General features: G+C 51.6%; 1 protein-coding gene across 1 annotated transcript; it reads left to right on the top strand.

Annotated features, from left to right (window-relative positions):
* Positions 1-10,821: 10,821 nt before the first annotated feature.
* CCDC194 (coiled-coil domain containing 194) lies at positions 10,822-16,391 on the top strand. The gene is made up of 6 exons (XM_038771808.1): positions 10,822-11,052; positions 12,866-12,962; positions 13,376-13,508; positions 14,981-15,036; positions 16,219-16,298; positions 16,386-16,391. Exons 1-6 carry the CDS (start codon positions 10,822-10,824, stop codon positions 16,389-16,391), a joined length of 603 nt encoding a protein of 200 aa, XP_038627736.1.
* Positions 16,392-18,701: the final 2,310 nt, after the last annotated feature.

The raw sequence follows: 18,701 nt of genomic DNA on the forward strand, positions 1-18,701 counted from the left end.
ACTTACAGAGCACTGTACTAAAGCGCTGTCCCACATGGTGCTCACAGTCCCGCTCTCCATTTTACAGAGGAGGTAACTGAGGCACAGAGAAGTGAAGTAACTTGCCCAGGGTCACACAGCAGACAAGTGGCAGAGCTGGGATTAGAACCCATGACCTTCTGACTCCCAGGCCCATGCTCTATCCACTACGCCATGCTGCTTCTGTACGTACTCATAATTCATTTGTTCATATTAATGCCTCTCTCCCCACCTAGACTGTGAGCTCCTTGTAGGCAGGGAACGTGTCTTACCAACTCTGTTGAACTGTACACTTCCAACCCCTTAGTATAGTGCTCTGCACACAGTAAGCACTCAATAAATATGATTGATTGAGTGTACAAACTGCTGCTCAAACAGTGATGCCCCTGGGCAAGAGGCAGGGTGAAGGGGCATCAGCTAGGTCCTGCCAGCCAACCTGGCCCCTCTCCTTTCTCCACCCAGCATATCTTGGAGGAGACAGTGAACAATCAGGTGGAAAAGGTCCAGGAGCTGAAAACAGAGATCCAGGAGCAGGAGATGACTATCAAGAAGCTGAAAATGGAGATGCAGGAGCAGAACGTGACCATCAAGGAGATGAAAACGGAGTTGCAGAAGCAGGATGTGACCATCAAGGAGCTGAAAACGGAGCTGCAGGAGGAGATGGAGAAAGAAAAGCAACTCCAAGGTAAAAAGGACAGATTGGGGAAGCCAGAGAAGCTGGGGGTGGGGACAGGTGGACAGATGGGAGGTCTCTGATTCTGCTGGGGTCACCCCTGGAGACACCCCTGTTCCCACCCCTGCTGGCTCACTAGAGAAATGGAAGCAGATTTGGGACTCTGGCTTCCAAGATTCCAGAGAAATCACCATCAGTGGTATTTATTGAGCGCTTACTGTGTGCAGAGCACTGTGCTGAGCGCTTGGGAGAGCACAATGCAACAAAGGTGGTAGACACATTGGACTTTGTCCAATCTGATTAGCTTGTATCTACCCAGTGCTTAGTACAGTACCTGGCACAAATCAATCAATCGTATTTATTGAGCGCTTACTGTGTGCAGAGCACTGTACTAAGCGTTTGGGAAGTACAACTTGGCAACATATAGAGACGGTCCTTACCCAACAGTGGGCTCACAGTCTAGAAGGGGGAGACAGAGAACAAGACCAAACATATTAACAAAATAAAATAGACTAGATAATGTACAAGCAAAATAAATAGAGTAATAAATCTGTACAAACATATATATATGTACAGGTGCTGTGGGGAAGGGATGGAGGTAAGATGGGGGGATGACGAGGGGGACGACGGGGAGTATTATTATTACTAATCGATATGATGGGCATCAATATTAGTGTTATTGATCTTCTAGACTGTGAGCCCGCTGTTGGGTACGGACCGTCTCTCTGTGTTGCCAACTTGGACTTCCCAAGCACTTAGTCCAGTGCTCTGCACACAGTAGGTGCTCAATAAATACGATCGAGTGAATGAATGAATATGTTGCCAAATAGGACTTCCCAAGCGCTTAGTCCATTGCTCTGCACACAGTAGGCGCTCAATAAATACGATCGAATGAATGAATATATGTTGCCAACTTGTACTTCCCAAGCGCTTAGCCCAGTGCTCTGCACACAGTAGGCGCTCAATAAATACGACTGAATGAATGAATATATGTTGCCAACTTGGACTTCCCAAGCGCTTAGTCCAGTGCTCTGCACACAGTAGGCGCTCAATAAATACGACAGTGAATGAATATATGTTGCCAACTTGGACTTCCCAAGCGCTTAGTCCAGTGCTCTGCGCACAGTAAGCGCTCAATAAATATGACTGAGTGAATGAACAAAGTGAGCACTAAACAAATATCATAAAAAAAACCCACATCCCCTGACCAAAATGAGCTTACAGTCTATAGGGGGTGAGGGGTGCCCACTGTCTGAGGGAGGGACAATCCAGGTAGGAGAGAGAGAGAAAACTCATACGATTTGGTGACTAACTGAATATACAAGTTGAAAGAGAGATATTAGCCGGAGATGTGGCTAAGGTTGCAGGATTGAGAGAAAGGGAGGGTGGTGGTGGTGTCAACACTAATGGGAAAATCATGGGGAGGAGAGGCTTTCTGCATCTACCGTGTGCAGAGTACTGTACTGAAGACTTCTGTCGAACTCACCTTTCCCATCACTGTGGCCAACACCAACACCTCCCCGTCTCACATGCCCTTAATCCTGGCATCACCTCAACTCATCTTTCTCATTCAACCCCCATATTCAGCCGATCACCAAATCCTGTCAGTTCTGCCTTCACAAATTCTCTAGAATCTGTCCCTTCCTCTCCATCCAAACTGCTACCACACTGATCCAAGCACTTGTCATATCCCACCTTGACTACTGCGTCAACCTCCTCTCTGACCTCCCTGCCTCCTGTCTCTTCCCACTCCAGGCCATACTTCACTCTGTTGCACAGACCATTTTTCTCAAAACTAGTCTGCACACATCTCACCACTCCTCAAGAAGCAGCGTGGCTTAGTGTAAGAGCATGGGCTTGGGAGTCAGAGGTCGTGGGTTCTAATCCCGGCTTCCCCACTTGTCTGCTGTGTGACCTTAGGCAGGTCACTTAACTTCTCTGTGCCTCAGTTCCCTCATCTGTAAAATGGGGATTGATTGTGAGCCCTACATGGGGCAACCTGATTACCTTGTATCTACCCCAGCACTTAGAACAGTGCTTGGCACATAGTAAGCACTTAACAAATACCATCATTATTAAAATCCTCTAACGGTTTCCACCCATCTCCCCATGAAACATAAACTCCTCACCATCAGCTTTAAGGCACCCAATATGCGCTCTCCCTCCTTCCTAGCCTCATTCCTCTCCTACAGCAACCCAGCCCACACACTTTGCTCCTGTAATCCCAGCCTACTCACTATACCTTACTCTCCTCTCTCACCATCCACCCCTTGGCCACATCCTCCTTCCTGCCTCGAACACCCTCCCCTCTCATCACTCTCCCAACTTCAAAGCCCTACTAAAATCATATCTCCTCCAAGAAGTCTTCCCTGATTTTCACCATCATAAGCTCGTTGTGGGCAGGGAACATGTCTACCGACTCTGCTGTACAATACTCTCCCAAGCACTTAGTGCAGCGCTTAGTAAGCACTCAATAAATACCACTGATGATGATGATTCATTCATTCATTCAACTGTATTTATTGAGTGCTTACTGTGTGCAGAGCACTGTACTAAGCGCTTGGGAAGTACAAGTCGGCAACATATAGAGACGGTCCCTACCCAATAACGGTTCTGCATCATCTATGCACTCAGGTCGGTACTTTGATATTCGCCCCATCCCCAGAGCACTTATGTTTATATCATATATAATTCATTGTAATGTCTGTCTCTCCTACTGGATTATAAACTCTTTAAGGGCAGAGATTTTGTCTATCGATTCTATTGCATTGTACTCTCTAGGCCCTTTGTACAGCGCTCTGCACACAGTAAGCACTCATTAAAAGCACTCATTCCACTCCCCCTGGCCTGGAATGCCCTCCCTCCGCATATCCGCCAAGCTAGCTCTCTTCCTCCCTTCAAAGCCCTACTGAGAGCTCACCTCCTCCAGGAGGCCTTCCCAGACTGAGCTCCCTCCTACCTCTCCCCCTCCTCCCCATCCCCCAACCTTACCTCCTTCCCCTCCCCACAGCACCTATATATATGTATATATGTTTGTACGTATTTATTACTCTTTTTTATTTGTACATATTTATTCTATTTATTTTATTTTGTTAATATGTTTTGTTTTGTTGTCTGTCTCCCCCTTCTAGACTGTAAGCCCGCTGTTGGGTAGGGACCATTTCTATATGTTGCCAACTTGTACTTCCCAAGCGCTTAGTACAGTGCTCTGCACACAGTAAGCGCTCAATAAATATGACTGAATGAATGAATTAAAAACCACTGAGGAGCACTGTGCTAGGACTGTCTTTGCAGAGCAGTGTACTGTGTGTCTACTGTGTGCAGAGTGCTGTACTGAGAGTCCACTATGTGCAAAGCTTCCATTGGGTGCCCACTGGGTGCAGAACATTATATTGGGCACCTACTGGGTTGGTGCAGAGCACTGTACTAGGCCCTTGGGAGCATGCTATAGAAGCCAGCAATGTGGTCCCTACCTTTCCTCGAGGATCTTACATTCTGATGGAGGATACAAGCAGACATAAATTGCAAATGCACTCTTGGTAAGAGTAAGGGCAAGATAATAGTGATGATAATGATGATGAGGATGTCGATAATGGAGTGAATAAGGAGATTGATGTTTCCTTCTCCTCTTCCAGACAGTATCCAAGAGTTATCCTCGGACTTCAGGAAGAAGCTCCAACAGCATGAGTAAGGACTGTTTCTCTCTGACGGGAGGGTTTGCTTCTCTAACCCAGCAGAAGCAGGAGACGGTTGGGTGGGTCGATAAAGGAAATGTGTCAGCCAGGTGGGAGAGAGAATGGGTCCAGGTCACAGGTTAGGGGCCCAACTGAGGCCGGGGTGGGGAGGGTCTATTTCATCTCCAGAGACCGCCCAGGCCAAGTGTCCCTCCTTCCCAGGGGGACCCCCAACAGGAAAGAGGGACAGGGATGGGGGTCACTATTCCCCACGACTGTCTCCCTTGACCAGCTTCTTTTGCAACCTTTCAGAGACCAGTGCTGGGGAAAGAGCAAAGCCAACAGTGGGCCAACCAAAGAGACCACCCTGCTTGCTTTCCTGTTCCTCCTGCTGTTCACCCTGCTGTAGTGCGGGGTAATGGAGAAACCCAGAGGAGAGAACAGGTACAGCTGGGCTGATGGAGTGAGTAGGAGGGGTGAGTTGGCTTGAGCTACCAGGGTGGGGTTGGGCCCCAGAGGTGGAGTTGGAGGCAGAAGGAGAGGAGTGGAAGGCAGTCCGGGCTGAGCTGCCCTGGCAGCTCCTTCAGTCCAGGGTGCCACAGGACCAGCTGGCACACCCCCGGGGGGAGACAACGGCAGAGGACCCGACTAAAGGACACTAGTCTTCCCAAGAAACTGTCCCCACAGTTACCTTCTCTTTCCTGTCCTCATCCCTGTGAGCAGTGGGGACAGCAAGGCTTATTGACATCATCAGACTGTGGGCCCGAAGCCCAGAGGCTTTGCGTGTCTCTGTGCCTTGCCGAGGCAGAGTCGGATAAGGGAGTCAGGAAAGGAGATATTTCTCATCCAGGGACCAGAAGCCCCGAGCTGGCCGTGTTCTAGCCCCGGCAACATCCCCAGGACCTGAACAAAGAGCTGGTTGTGCCCCTTTCTGTTTGGATCTGGGGTTCCCTTGGGTCAGGGATAAACTCAAGGACTCACTCGAGGGTTCAGGCCACCCCCGTGCCAGGCTGCCCATGGAAACGGACCTTGACGGGGGCTGGGGAGAAGGAAAGGGAGAGGAGGCACTGGGGAATGTGGGCCAGGACAATCCTGTGATCTGAGCCCAGGGGAGCTTATGTGGCCAGAATTCGCCAATTGGCAAGGACTCCCATGTCCGCTCCACACCCCGAGTGTTCAGACCTCAGCTGGGGAGGAGTGCACTCTTCTTCTAGCTCCCCTGGCTTGGATGGTGGGGAGTGGGGGGAAGAGATATGCAAATCCTCCAGTGGGAAGAGCCCGAGCCTGGGGAATCAGGAGACCTGGGTTCTCATCCCGGCTCTGCCCCAGCCTGCTTTGTGATCTTAGGTCATTCTCTTTCATTCATTCATTCAATCATATTTATTGAGCCCTTGCTGTGTGCAGAGCACTGTACTAAGCACTTGGGAAGTACAAGTTGGCAACATATAGAGACGGTCCCTACCCAACAACGGGCTCACAGTCTAGAAGGGGGAGACAGACAACAAAACAAAGCATGTAGACAGGTGTCAAGTCATTAGAACAAATAGAATTAAAACTAAATTCACATCATTAACAAAATAGTAAATAGTAAATATGTACAAGTAAACTAAATAGAGAGATAAATCTGTACAAACATATATACAAGTGCTGTGGGGAGGGGAAGGAGGTAGGATGGGAGGGATGGGGAGGAGGAGAGGAAAAGGGGCTCAGTCTGGGAAGGCCTCTTGGAGGAGGTGAGCTCTCAGTAGGGCTTTGAAGGGAGGAAGAGAGCTAGCTTGGCGGATATGTGGAGGGAGGGCATTCCAGGCCAGGGGAAGGATGTGGGCCAGGGGTCGACGGTGGGACAGGTGAGAATGAGGTACAGTGAGGAGGTTAGCGGCCGAGGAGTGGAGGGTGCGGACTGGGCTGTAGAAGGAGAGAAGGGAGGTGAGGTATGAGGAGGCAAGGTGATGGAGAGCCTTGAAGCCGAGAGTGAGGAGTTTTTGCTTGATGCGTAGGTTGACAGGCAACCACTGGAGATTTTTGAGGAGGGGAGGAACATGCCCAGAGCATTTCTGCACAAAGATGATCCAGGCAGCAGTATGAAGTATAGACTGAAGTGGGGAGAGACAGGAGGATGGGAGATCAGAGAGGAGGCTGATGCAGTAATCCAGTCGGGATAAGATGAGAGATTGAACCAGTGAGGTAGCGGTTTGGATGGAGAGGAAAGGGCAGATCTTGGCGATGTTGCGGAGGTGAGACTGGCAGGTTTTGGTGATGGATTGAATGTGAGGGGTGAACGAGAGAGCGGAGTTGAGGATGACACCAAGGTTGCGGGCTTGTGAGACGGGAAGGATGACAGTGCCGTCTACAGTGAGGGGAAAGTCAGGGAGAGGGCAGGGTTTGGGAGGGAAGATAAAGAGTTCAGTCTTGGACATATTGAGTTTTAGATGGTGGGCAGACATCCAGATGGAGATGTCCTGAAAGCAGGAGGAGACACGAGCCTGGAGGGAGGGAGAGGGAGCAGGAGCAGAGATGTAGATTTGGGTGTCATCAGCGTAGAGATGATAGTTGAAGCCGTGGGAGCGAATGAGTTCACCGAGGAAGTGAGTTTAGATAGATAACAGAAGGGGACCAAGAACTGACCCTTGAGGAACCCCTACGGTACAGGGATGGGAGGGGGAGGAGGAGCCCGCAAAGGAGACTGAGAATGAATGGCTGGAGAGATAAGAGGAGAACCAGGAGAGGACAGAGTCTGTGAAGCCAAGGTTGGATAGCGTGTTGAGGAGAAGGGGGTGGTCCACAGTGTCGAAGGCAGCTGAGACTTCGAGGAGGATTAGGATAGAGTAGGAACCGTTGGATTTGGCAAGAAGGGGGTCATTGGTGACCTTTGAGAGGGCAGTTTCAGTGGAGTGTAGAGGATGGAAGCCAGATTGGAGGGAGTCAAGGAGAGAGTTGGCATTGAGGAATTTGAGGCAGCAGGTGTAGACGTCTCGTTCTAGGAGTTTGGAAAGGAATGGTAGGAGGGAGATAGGGCGATAACTAGAAGGGGAAGTGGGGTCAAGAGAGGGTTTTTTAGGATGGGGGAGATGTGGGCATGTTTGAAGGCAGAGGGGAAGGAACCAGTTGAGAGTGAGCGGTTGAAGATGGAAGTTAAGGAGGGGAGAAGGGAAGGGGCGAGAGATTTCATAAGATGAGAGGTAATGGGGTCTGAAGCACAGGTGGATGGAGTAGCACTTGAGAGGAGGGAGGAGATTTCATCTGAAGATACTGCTGGAAAGGATGGGAGAGTGGCCGAGAGGGTTGAGGGCGGGGGGATTGGAGAAGGGGGAGGAGTGACTTTGGGGAGCTCAGACCTGATGGAGTTAAATTTACTAATGAAGTAGGAGGCCAGATCGTTGGGGTGAGGGATGGAGGAGGGGGAGGAACAGGGGGCCTGAGAAAGGAGTTAAATGTATGGAAGAGCTGATGGGGATGATGGGCATGGGTGTCAATAAGGGAGGAGAAATAGTTTTGCCTATTGTTTTTGCCTATAGTTTTGCCTATGAAGGGAAGTCTCTTCAGTTCCCTTGGCCTTAATTTCCTTATCTGTAAAATGGGGATTCATTATCTGTTCTCCCTGATATTTAGACTGCGCCCCAGGTAGGACAGGGACTGTATTATCCTCTGCCTACCCCAGAGCGCAGCAGAGTGCATGGCGCATAGTAAGTGCTTAACATATACCACAATGATTCTTAATCCCATCTTCCTGCTTTCCTTAGGTCTCTGGATCAGATGCTGGGACATTCCCCAGGAATGTCCCTAGGTCCATTCCTGGTTCCTTCTCCTGGTTCCCTCCTCCCCTTGGCTGGCATTAATGGAGAAGAGCTCCTTGGCTCTTCAGTTTAGTCCTGGTCTCCTTCCACTCTTCAAGAATCTCCAGTAGTTGCCCATCCATCTCCTCATCAAACAGAAGCTCCTTACCATCAGCTTTTAAGCACTCAATCAGCTCGTCCCCAACTAATCAATCAATTAATCATAGTTACTGAGCACTTACTATGTGCTGAGCACCGTACTAAGCACTTGGGAGAGTTCAGTGGATAGAGCACAGGCCTGGGAGTCAAGAGGTTCTAATTCTGGCCCCACCACTTGTCTGCTGTGTGACCTTGAGCAAGTCACTTCACCTCTCTGTGCCTCAGTTACATCATGGCATAATGGATAGAGCAACGGGCCTGGGAGTCAGAAGGACATGAGTTCTAATCCTGGCTCTGCCACTTGTCTGCTGTGTGGCCTTGGGCAAGTCACTTTACTTCTCTGTTCCTCAGTTACCTCATCTGTGAAATGGGGATTAAGATGGTGAGCCCATCCGGGTCAGGGACTGTGTCCAACCCGATTTGCTTGTATCCACCCTAGTGCTTAGTACAGTGCCTGGCACATAGAAAGCGGTTAACAAATGCCATAATTATTATTATTACCCTAACCCAGCCTGCACACTTTGTTCCTCTAACGCCAACCTACCCTCTGTACTCAGTCTTGTCTATCTCACTGTCAACCTCTCGCCATGTCCTCTTTTGGGCCCGCAACTCCCTCCCGCTTCGTATCTGACGGACTACCACTCCACCACCTTCAAAGCCTTATTAAAACCACATCTCCTCTACAGGCCTTTCCCGACTGACCCCTCATTTCCCCTACTCCCTCTCTGTTCTGCGTCACCTGTGCACTTGGATCTGTCTCCCTGGAGCGCTTGATATCCACCCACCCTTATTTTATATACAAAGCTGTAATTTATTTTCACGTCTATCTCCCCCTCTAGACTGTCTTTCAATCCTATTGCATTGTACTCTCAATCAGTCGTATTTATTTAGCACTTACTGTGGATACATATACCAGAACGACTTTATGACAGAAGATGAGACGTTCTGAAGAGGGTGTGCCTGTGGAGACGCTATGGGTCGGAAACGACTCAACGGCATTTGAAGAAGACGACTGTGTGCAGAGCACTGTACTAAGCACTTGGGATAGTACAATATAACAGGCATATTCCCTGCCCACAGTGAGCTTACAGTCTACAGTCTCTCCCAAGCACTGATCCAGTTCTCAGCACACAGTAAGAGCTCAGTAAGATTGATTGAGATTGAGTGGTAGCAGGCAGCTGGAATCCATGGATGGTGGACGCTTTGGATCCAGATACAAGCAGCCTCGGTGACAACAGCGAGCGACCTCGACGACACAACTCCATCTAGAGCTCACGGCTGGCAGATGGGCTGAGCCACGGTGCTGAGTCCTGCTAGTTTCCCACCACTTTTGAACTCCCCACTGTTCCCTGTTAGGGTTGGGCCAGGTCTGCTGTCCAGGGAGTCCGGCCCAGCCAGTGTACCTCGGGGGTGGGGGCTCACATGATTAAAGCAACTTTGTATTTCCTTTGTCTTTAAAACAACATGGCTCCCTGCACCATTGTCTCCTCTTTTCTGCTCTTTCTGCCCCTTCTAAACTGTGAGCCCGTTGTTGGGTAGGGACCGTCTCTATATGTTGCCGACTTGTACTTCCCAAGCGCTTCAGTGCTCTGCACACAGTAAGTGCTCAATAAATATGACTTAATGAATGAATGCTCTTCAGCATCCTTAATTTGGAAACCAAAGCCATGAGGGAGGGTGGGAATTAATCCTGGAAGTGCCAGAGCCCCCCCTCAAGCACTTAGAGTAGTGCTCTGCACACAGGGCGCGCTGAATAAATATCACTGAGCGATTGAACTAGGGCTCTGTCACTGCTTCAGCCTTTGTAAAACCCCGGGTATCCCCCAACTAGCCTTTCATAGGACTAGGTCCCTCTAGGGAAGGCTCAGACATAGCTCCCATCCTGTCTTGGCTTCCTGCTCTCCAGAACATACAACCTTTGCTCTCTTTCTCCACCCCGAACCTGGTTTATCCATGGGCTTGATTTCCCTGGGTCTCTGCCCAAGGTCAGAGACAAAGGGCTGTTGCTTCCTGGTTCTCTGTCCTGGGTTGGGGCCCAGCAGGGAGCTAGATGGGGATGGGATTGGATGGTGGGGGAGGAGAGGGTGGCCTGAACTGTATTGACTCAGAAGCCTACTCTCCCCCCACCTCCACTACCACCATGACTCCCCTTGCTTCCCCTGACTTATTCAGGCCCGGGACCCAGCTCCCATTTAGACTGCCACTCCAGCATCTGGGGAACAGCAGAAACAGTCCTCTCCGCCCACAGGCCCCATCCTCTGGCTGCCCAGAAACCTCAGGTCCAAGCCCGGTTGCCGTGGGAGGCAGGGGGCCGCCCCATGTAGCAATTAAAGGCACGGGGCGGGTCACTCGGTACCACTGCTCTTTGGGAGCCAGGCACAGCAGCAGCCGGGAGCTGGGACGGGGACCACCACAGGGAGGGATGGCAAATCCAAGGGGCAGTGGGCCCAGGCAGAGGAGGGCGCAGCAGGCCCTGAGATTGTGCGCTGGGGTACTGCTGCTGGGGGCCGTGGCAGCAGGGGCCATGGCCCTGCTGCTGTGGAACTCTGACATGGTACGCCAATGGTGGGCCTGTCGGGAGCGGGAGGCCAATGCCACGGTGGCTCTGGAGGACTGGGCCCAGGAGGGAGCCGAGCTGAGGTGGAGGCTGCAGGAGGGTGTCCGACGGGAAGAGGAGCTGGGTCGGCGGCTGGCACGCACCGAGGACAGCAGGTATAGGCTCAATTCCACGCTGCGAGCCTGCCAGAAGCACAAGGTAGGACCGGGTCCCCAGGCCCCTCGTTTAGCCCCCTTCTATCCTGCAATGTGGGGACCAGGGCTCCTTCCTGCTGCAAGTTGGCCCCCCAACCCTGGGCCACCGACAGGGCATATATTTGAGAGACCCAGGGGCTGTGCTTTGGAAGTCTGACCCCAGGCTGTGGGGAGTGGGCAAGGGGAAACCTGCAGTTCCACAGTAACTGTGCCCTTCAATTTCTCTCCCTTTGCTTTCCCTATCCAGCCTCCCCCTGGTCAAACCTCAGAAAAAGCCTGGTCCTCTTTGATGGGGGGGGAGAAAAGAGCCCCTCTAACCCCGAACCTTCAAATGCATTAAAGTCCAGGAATCTGCCCACCTCCAGCCTAGGAGGCCAGCAGCTGGACTGGATTAGGAATCAGGCCACTATTTTGGAGTCAGCAGCACCTGTAATTAGGAATCTAAACAGAGTAGGAGCTGCTCCTCCCTTCCTCTAGTCCTTTTTGATGCCCTGTTTCTTAACCTCTCCCAGCCTGGGATGCTGGGCCTTGGGAGGAGAGGGAGAAGACATCTTTTCTGGGTGCTTCATGGGTTCTCTAAGGATGGGGAGGGAATTAGAGTAGTGAAGTAGTGTGGTCTAGTGGAAAGAGCACTGGCCTGGAAGTCAGAAGATCTGGATTTTAATCCTGACTCTGCCACTTGCCTTGCCTGCTGTGTGACCTTGGGCCAGTCACTTCACTTCTCTGCATCTCAGCTCATCTGTAAACTGGGGACTCCAGGCCTGTTCTCCCTCTCACTCAGAGCGTGAGCCCCATGTACAATGCATAGTGGATAGAGCACCAGCCTGGGAGTCAGAAGATAATGGGTTCTAATCTCAGCTCTGCCACTTATCTCCTGTGTGATCTTGGGCAAGTCATTTCACTAGGCCTCAGTTTCCCACATCTGGAAAATGGAGATTAAGACTATGAGCCCCACATGGGACAACCTAATTACCTTGTATCTACCCCAGCACTTAGAACAGTGCTTGGCACGTAGTAAGCACTTAACAAATACCATAATTATTATGTGGGACAGGGATGGTGTCCCACCTGATGCTCTTTTTTTATGGCATTTATTAAGCACTTACTATGTGCCAAGCACTGTTCTAAGTGCTGGGGTGGTTACAAGGTGATCAGGTTGTCCCACAGGGGGCTCACAGTCTTCGCCCAAATTTTACAGATGATGTAACTGAGGCACAGAGAAGTGAAGTGACTTACCCAAAGTCACACAGCTGACAATTGGCAGAGCCAGGGTTTGAACCCCTGACCTCTGACTCCAAAGCCCGGGCTCTTTCCACTGAGCCATGCTGCTTCTCTGTATCTTGTATCTTCTCTTCTCTTGTATCTACCCCAGTGCTTGGCACATGGCAGAATGCTCTGCATACATTGTGCTCAATTAATATGATTGATTGATGGTAAGCAGCAAACCAGTACCCCAAAAATTATTATTATGATGATGATGATAATTAGCGGGGAGGGCAGAAAGGTAGCCTGGTCCTCTGGCCCCCAGATAAGACCAGCAAGAGGAGACCCTGCCTAGCTCATCCCTCATCTGCCTAGGGGCTGGGGTGGTGTTTTAACCCCTACCCTGTCATCATCCAGCAAAGCCCCCCTCCCAGCCCCCAGCCTGGTAATGTGGACCACCCACTCTCAGGGAGAAAGTTCTGGAGGCCCCTTGCAGAGAGATGAGAAAAAAAGGGGACAGTGAGAGGGCCACAGCTAGAGCCTCTGGCTACCAAGGGCCCCAGGTCCCAGATGCCATCCAAGGGAATTTCCCTGTGTTCCACCTCTCTCTGCAGAGTGAGGTCGAAGCCAACGTGACGGCCTTGAGGGGCCAAGTGGCTGCTGCCCAGGCAGAAAGCACAGAAATGGGCACCCAGAACATTGCCCTGCAAGGTGGGTCACGATGAGGATGTGTGGGATCCCCTGGCAAGCATCCCGCGGCACCAATCATCCACGGCTTGGGTTCTTGAGGTCTGTCAAGAACCTCGGCACTTTCCTGGCCTGGAAGTAGCCCAAGAAGCCCCATGGAGACCCTTCTCTGCTGCCTTTTTGTCCCCGTATGGGGCAGAGCAGGAAAGGATGCCATTTTAACCCCTACAATTCTAAGAGTAAATCTATGGGTCCCATGCTCTGCACACAGTAAGCGCTCACTACATTCCATTGAATGATGGATTGAGCAGGGAGCAGAGGGAGGGGAAGCACAGCTACCAGGTCCAAGTCACCCCCCACCCCCAGGGACCCACCCAGCCTCTGCAGCAGAGGCCGGGATGGAGGCGGGAGCTCCTGGGATCCGGCTTTGTCCCCAGAGGAACTGGCCCGGTGGAAGGAGGCGGCAGCAGGGATGGAGCAGCGTCTGGATGGAGCACTGCGCCAGTGGCAGGCGGTGGAGGCCGAGAGGGACGAATGCAGGGTCCGGCAGTTTGAACTGCAGGGCAACATGTGAGTGACCCGCTCCCTCCTGGGGAGGACTGGAACTCGGAACCCTTCAACCCCTCCCGGGGATTACTGTTCTCAACCGATCCCTACTCCAAAGATCGCCACCCTGGGCCCATCGCAGCTGCCTCAGTTCTAGGACAGCATGGTTAGAAGGGAGCGGGATGTCTCCCACTATCGCTTGGAACCACCGTGGGAGCTGCTGGGAGCCCTCTGGGTCCAGCCAGCCGGTGGGAGTGCAGGGGGCCCGGGAGGGATCAATCAATCAATTGTATTTATTGAGTGTTTACTATGTGCCAAGCACTGTACTAAGCGCTTCAAAAGTACACTTCAGCAACAATCAATCAATCAATCAATCAATCGTATTTATTGAGCGCTTACTATGTGCAGAGCACTGTACTAAGTGCTTGGGAAGTACAAATTGGCAACATATAGAGACAGTCCCTACCCAACAGTGGGCTCACAGTCTAAAAGGGGGAGACAGAGAACAAAACCAAACATACTAACAAAATAAAATAAATAGAATAGATATGTACAAGTAAAATAAATAAATAAATAGAGTAATAAATATGTACAAACATATATACATATATACAGGTGCTGTGGGGAAGGGAAGGAGGTAAGATGGGGGGATGGAGAGGGGGACGAGGGGGAGAGGAAGGAAGGGGCTCAGTCTGGGAAGGCCTCCTGGAGGAGGTGAGCTCTCAGTAGGGCCTTGAAGGGAGGAAGAGAGCTAGCTTGGCGGATGGGCAGAGGGAGGGCATTCCAGGCCCGGGGGATGACGTGGGCCGGGGGTCGATGGCGGGACAGATGAGAACGAGGTACGGTGAGGAGATTAGCGGCGGAGGAGCGGAGGGCGCGGGCTGGGCTGTAGAAGGAGAGAAGGGAGGTGAGGTAGGAGGGGGCGAGGTGATGGAGAGCCTTGAAGCCGAGGGTGAGGAGTTTCTGCCTGATGCGCAGATTGATTGATAGCCACTGGAGATTTTTGAGGAGGGGAGTAATATGCCCAGAGCGTTTCTGGACAAAGATAATCCGGGCAGCAGCATGAAGTATGGATTGAAGTGGAGAGAGACACGAGGATGGGAGATCAGACAGAAGGTTGATGCAGTAGTCCAGACGGGATAGGATGAGAGCTTGAATGAGCAGGGTAGCGGTATGGATGGAGAGGAAAGGGCGGATCTTGGCAATGTTGCGGAGCTGAGACCGGCAGGTTTTGGTGACGGCTTGGATGTGAGGGGTGAATGAGAGAGCGGAGTCGAGGATGACACCAAGGTTGCGGGCTTGTGAGACGGGAGATGCCCAAGTGCTGTGGGGCGGGGAGGGGGGTAGAGCAAAGGGAGCGAGTAGGGGCAATGGGGAGGGGAGGGGAAGCAGAGGAAAGGGGGGCTTAGTTTGGGGAAAGGGGGGCTTAAACTGGATGGGAACCGTCCCCTGGAGGACAGAAGCGGTAAAGCCCTATTCCCTCTCTGTCCCTGCAGGCGGAACCACCTGGCTGAAATCACGGCACTCCGCAAGCAGCTGCGGTCCCGCTCGGGTGGGTGCCGCCGCCCCCCCAGGGGCTCAGTGTGGGTGACAGCAAGCAGCGCTTGCTTTCTTTTTTTTTTTGCTCATCAGCATGCTTGTCCCGGGGCAAGGTGACAGGGTGCCAGGGTCCCCAGCAGCCCTGCTCAACTGCTGAGGGGGTCCCTGTGCTTCTGCTGGAATTGGTAAACTCCCACCCAGGCTGCCCATCACACACACACAAACACACACACACACACACACACACACACACACATGTCTGGGCATGGGCCCCCTCCCAAACCATCATCATCATGATTAACAATGGTATTTATTGAGCACTGTACTAAGCACTTGGAAGAGTACAGTATAACAGAGGTGATAGATTCGTTAACTGCCCACCCTGAGCTTACAGCCTAGAGGCCCTGAGGACAGTACCTTGCACTCAATAGGCACTCTATAAATAAATGCCATCACTACTACTACTACAGTGCAAAGATCCCTGGCCTGGGTGTCAGGGGATCTGGGTTCTCTTCCCACCTCTGCCCCGGCCTGCAGGATGACCTGGGGCATATCACTTTACTTCCCTGGGCCTCAGTTTTCTTATCTGTCTAATGGGGATGAAATACCATTCTCCCTCCCCTTTATCTGTGGGACAGGGACTGTGCCCAATCTGATTATCTTGTATCTTCCCCAGTGCTTAGTTCAGGGCTTGGCACATAATAAGCACTTAAAGTGAGAAGCAGAGTGGTTTAGTGGAAAGAGCATGGGATTGGGAGTCAGAGGACAGGGTTCTAATCCCAGCTCTGCCACTTGTCTGCTGTGTGACCTTGGGCAAGCCACTTCACTCTTCTGTGCCTCAGTTACCTCATCTGCAAAATGGGATTAAGACTGTGAGCCCCACGTGGGACAACCTGATTACCTTGTATCTACCCCAGTGCTTAGAACAGTGCAAGACTGTGAGCCCCACGTGGGACAACCTGATTACCTTGTATCTACCCCAGTGCTTAGAACACATAATAAGTGCTTAATAAATATCATAATTAATAAATACAATTATTACTATTATTTCTACACTGCCCAAATGTTTGGCCCAGGAACATGTAAACAATGTGGGTAAATCTCCACACACTCTACACAAATCTCCTCCACAGTCCCCCAAACATACACACATACACCCTCCACTCACACTCAGCACCTTTGTTCCACACACCAGTACCCTTTTGCAAATTTAATCACCCTAATGGCCCCAAACCCATGTTGGGCTTTGATTCAAGCCTGACTGATTTCCTCTTGGTGGGTAGGGCCTGGCTGGCTCGTGCCAGTACCTATCCACCATCTCTTCTGACCAGGGCTGCTCTCTGCTCCCTGTTCCTCCCTCAGGCCTGAGGGGCCGGCAGGGTGAGCGGGGAGAGGTCGGGGTCTATGCAGTGGAGATCTCCAAACATCTTTTGTTTTCTCTGCATCCAGGAAGGGCTGATGCATTAGGGCAGAAGCATCCCAGACGAGGCCGCAGTGAAATCAGTTGGAGGCGGCGGAATTAGAAGCCACTCTCTTTTCGAGCCTCTTCACCAAGACACAGACACAATCCTCCCCGGGGCCGGAATTGCCTTTCAAGATGGGGGGAATTCTCCCTCCCTTTTCGTCCCCAGCCCAGTTTCTGAAATCAGGAGCTGAAAACCTCTCGCCTGAAGCAGATTCTCATCTACCCCAAAGGTTCTGATACTTGCTTGCTGTGTGACCTTGGGCAAATCACTTCACTTCTCTAGGCCTCAGTTTCTTCAGCTATAAAATGGGATTTCAATACCTGTTCTCCCTCCACCTTAAACTGGGAGCCCCACGTGGGAAAGGGACTGTGTCCAAACTGATTATCTCGTACAGTGCCTGACACATAGTAAGTGCTTAACAAATACAATTATTAGTATTAGCAGCTGTAGACCCAGGTCTGAACCTCCATTGCCACCCATGGCCAGCATCTCTTGGTCTCGATGGCACTGCCCAGTCTGGGCGTTCCACATGGGGAGCAGGGCATGAGCGGAACATGTCTCAGGCAGGAGGTTGAGGACAACTGATTCATTCATTCATTCAATCGTATTTATTGAGTGCTTACTGTGTGCAGAGCACTGTACTAAGTGCTTGGGAAGTACAAGTTGGCAGCATATAGAGACGGTCCCTACAAAACAACGGGCTCACAGTCTAGAAGGGGGAGACAGACAACAAAACAAAACGTGAACAGGTGTCAAGTTATCAGAACAAACTTCAATTGATTCATTCATTCAATCGTATTTATTGAGCATTTACTGTGTGCAGAGCACTGTACTAAGTGCTTGGGAAGTACAATTCAGCAACAAATAGAGACAATCCCTGCCCACAACTAATGTGATGATGGCCAGGTGGAGAAGGATGGATTGCTGCCTGGGCTTCAGGGAGCAAAAGGATGAGGCAGAGAGGAGTCTGGCTATGGATCCAGGACACCTTGAAAATCTTGAAAAAAAAAGTTCTGAGCCTCCCCCGCCTCTGGCCTTCTCCCCTCTACCTTCCTGAATAATCCCTCACCCCATCAGAGCATGAGCCAGTGCCTTCTGCCAACACGGCCCAGCAGCAGCATGCACATCCAGCGCTGGATGAGGCCTCCTCGTTCCTCGGCTCCTGCCAGAGATGGGGGTTGGGGAGAGAAAGGGGGTTGCCGTGTTCTGACGATCCATCCCTGCCTGCTCCCAGCTGGCTGGAGGAACTCTTCCCAAGGGGCCCAGCCTGGTGGAGGGGGCCACGGGTCTCCCACCCAAACCAGACTCTCCACGAGCAATAAACAGGATGTGTGTCTGCTGTGTCATTGTGGTGCAGTGGCCGTGCCTGCATCCCCGCGACCCAGCCGGAAGTTGGCTTTCCAGGGGGCGGGCTCTCTCACTCCACACAGACACACATCTGGGCCCAGATTCCCCAGGCCACAGCCTCACACTCACTCAGATCCACTGCCATCCTCACAAACCAAGCCATAATATCACACACACACACACACACACACACACTCCTTTCCTCAGACACCCACGACCACACCTACCCAACTCGGTCCACAAACATTCACAGCCAGCCCCCACATCAATCTTGCACGCACACACACCCACGCACATGCCACTCTCCCCCCCTGCCTCCCCACACCCAGTGGCACTCAGCCCAACTGACTCAGGACTTGTTTACACCTCTTTCCTTGGGGAAAATGAGTGGGTCAGGGCTGGATGAGGCCTTTTCTGAGGCCTAAAGGGATCTGTGTGTTAGGGTGAAGGCGGTGTTGAGGACTGGTCTCCAAACCACATACACCCAAACTGCTGCCCTTTCTTACCCTCTGGAGTCTTCTCCTGACACCTTAATAATAATAATAATGGCATTTATTAAGCACTTACTATGTGCAAAGCACTGTTCTAAGCACTGGGGAGGTTACAAGGAGATCAAGTTGTCCCACGGGGGGCTCACAGTCTTAATCCCCATTTTACAGATAAGGGAACTGAGGCCCAGAGAAGTGAAGTGACTTGCCCAAAGTCACACAGCTGACAATTGGCAGAGTCAGAATTCAAACCCATGACCCCTGACTCCAAAGCCCATGCTCTTTCCACTGAGCCATGCTGCTTCTCTCCACCTTGTTCCCGCTACTTCCCCCTGGGGGTTTCCAGGCTGCTGAGACTCCATGGAGCACGAGAACAG

This window comes from Tachyglossus aculeatus, chromosome X1 (assembly GCF_015852505.1).
Source record: "Tachyglossus aculeatus isolate mTacAcu1 chromosome X1, mTacAcu1.pri, whole genome shotgun sequence".
NCBI classification, from domain to species: domain Eukaryota; kingdom Metazoa; phylum Chordata; class Mammalia; order Monotremata; family Tachyglossidae; genus Tachyglossus; species Tachyglossus aculeatus.

Excerpts from the sequence above, each read along its gene's own strand:
- CCDC194 (XM_038771808.1), top strand. The coding sequence starts at position 10,822 with ATGGCCCTGCTGCTGTGGAACTCTGACATGGTACGCCAATGGTGGGCC. Across the intron at positions 11,053-12,865 it reads GAGCCTGCCAGAAGCACAAG|AGTGAGGTCGAAGCCAACGT; the intron begins GTAGGACCGGGT and ends CTCTCTCTGCAG. Across the intron at positions 13,509-14,980 it reads TTTGAACTGCAGGGCAACAT|GCGGAACCACCTGGCTGAAA; the intron begins GTGAGTGACCCG and ends CTGTCCCTGCAG.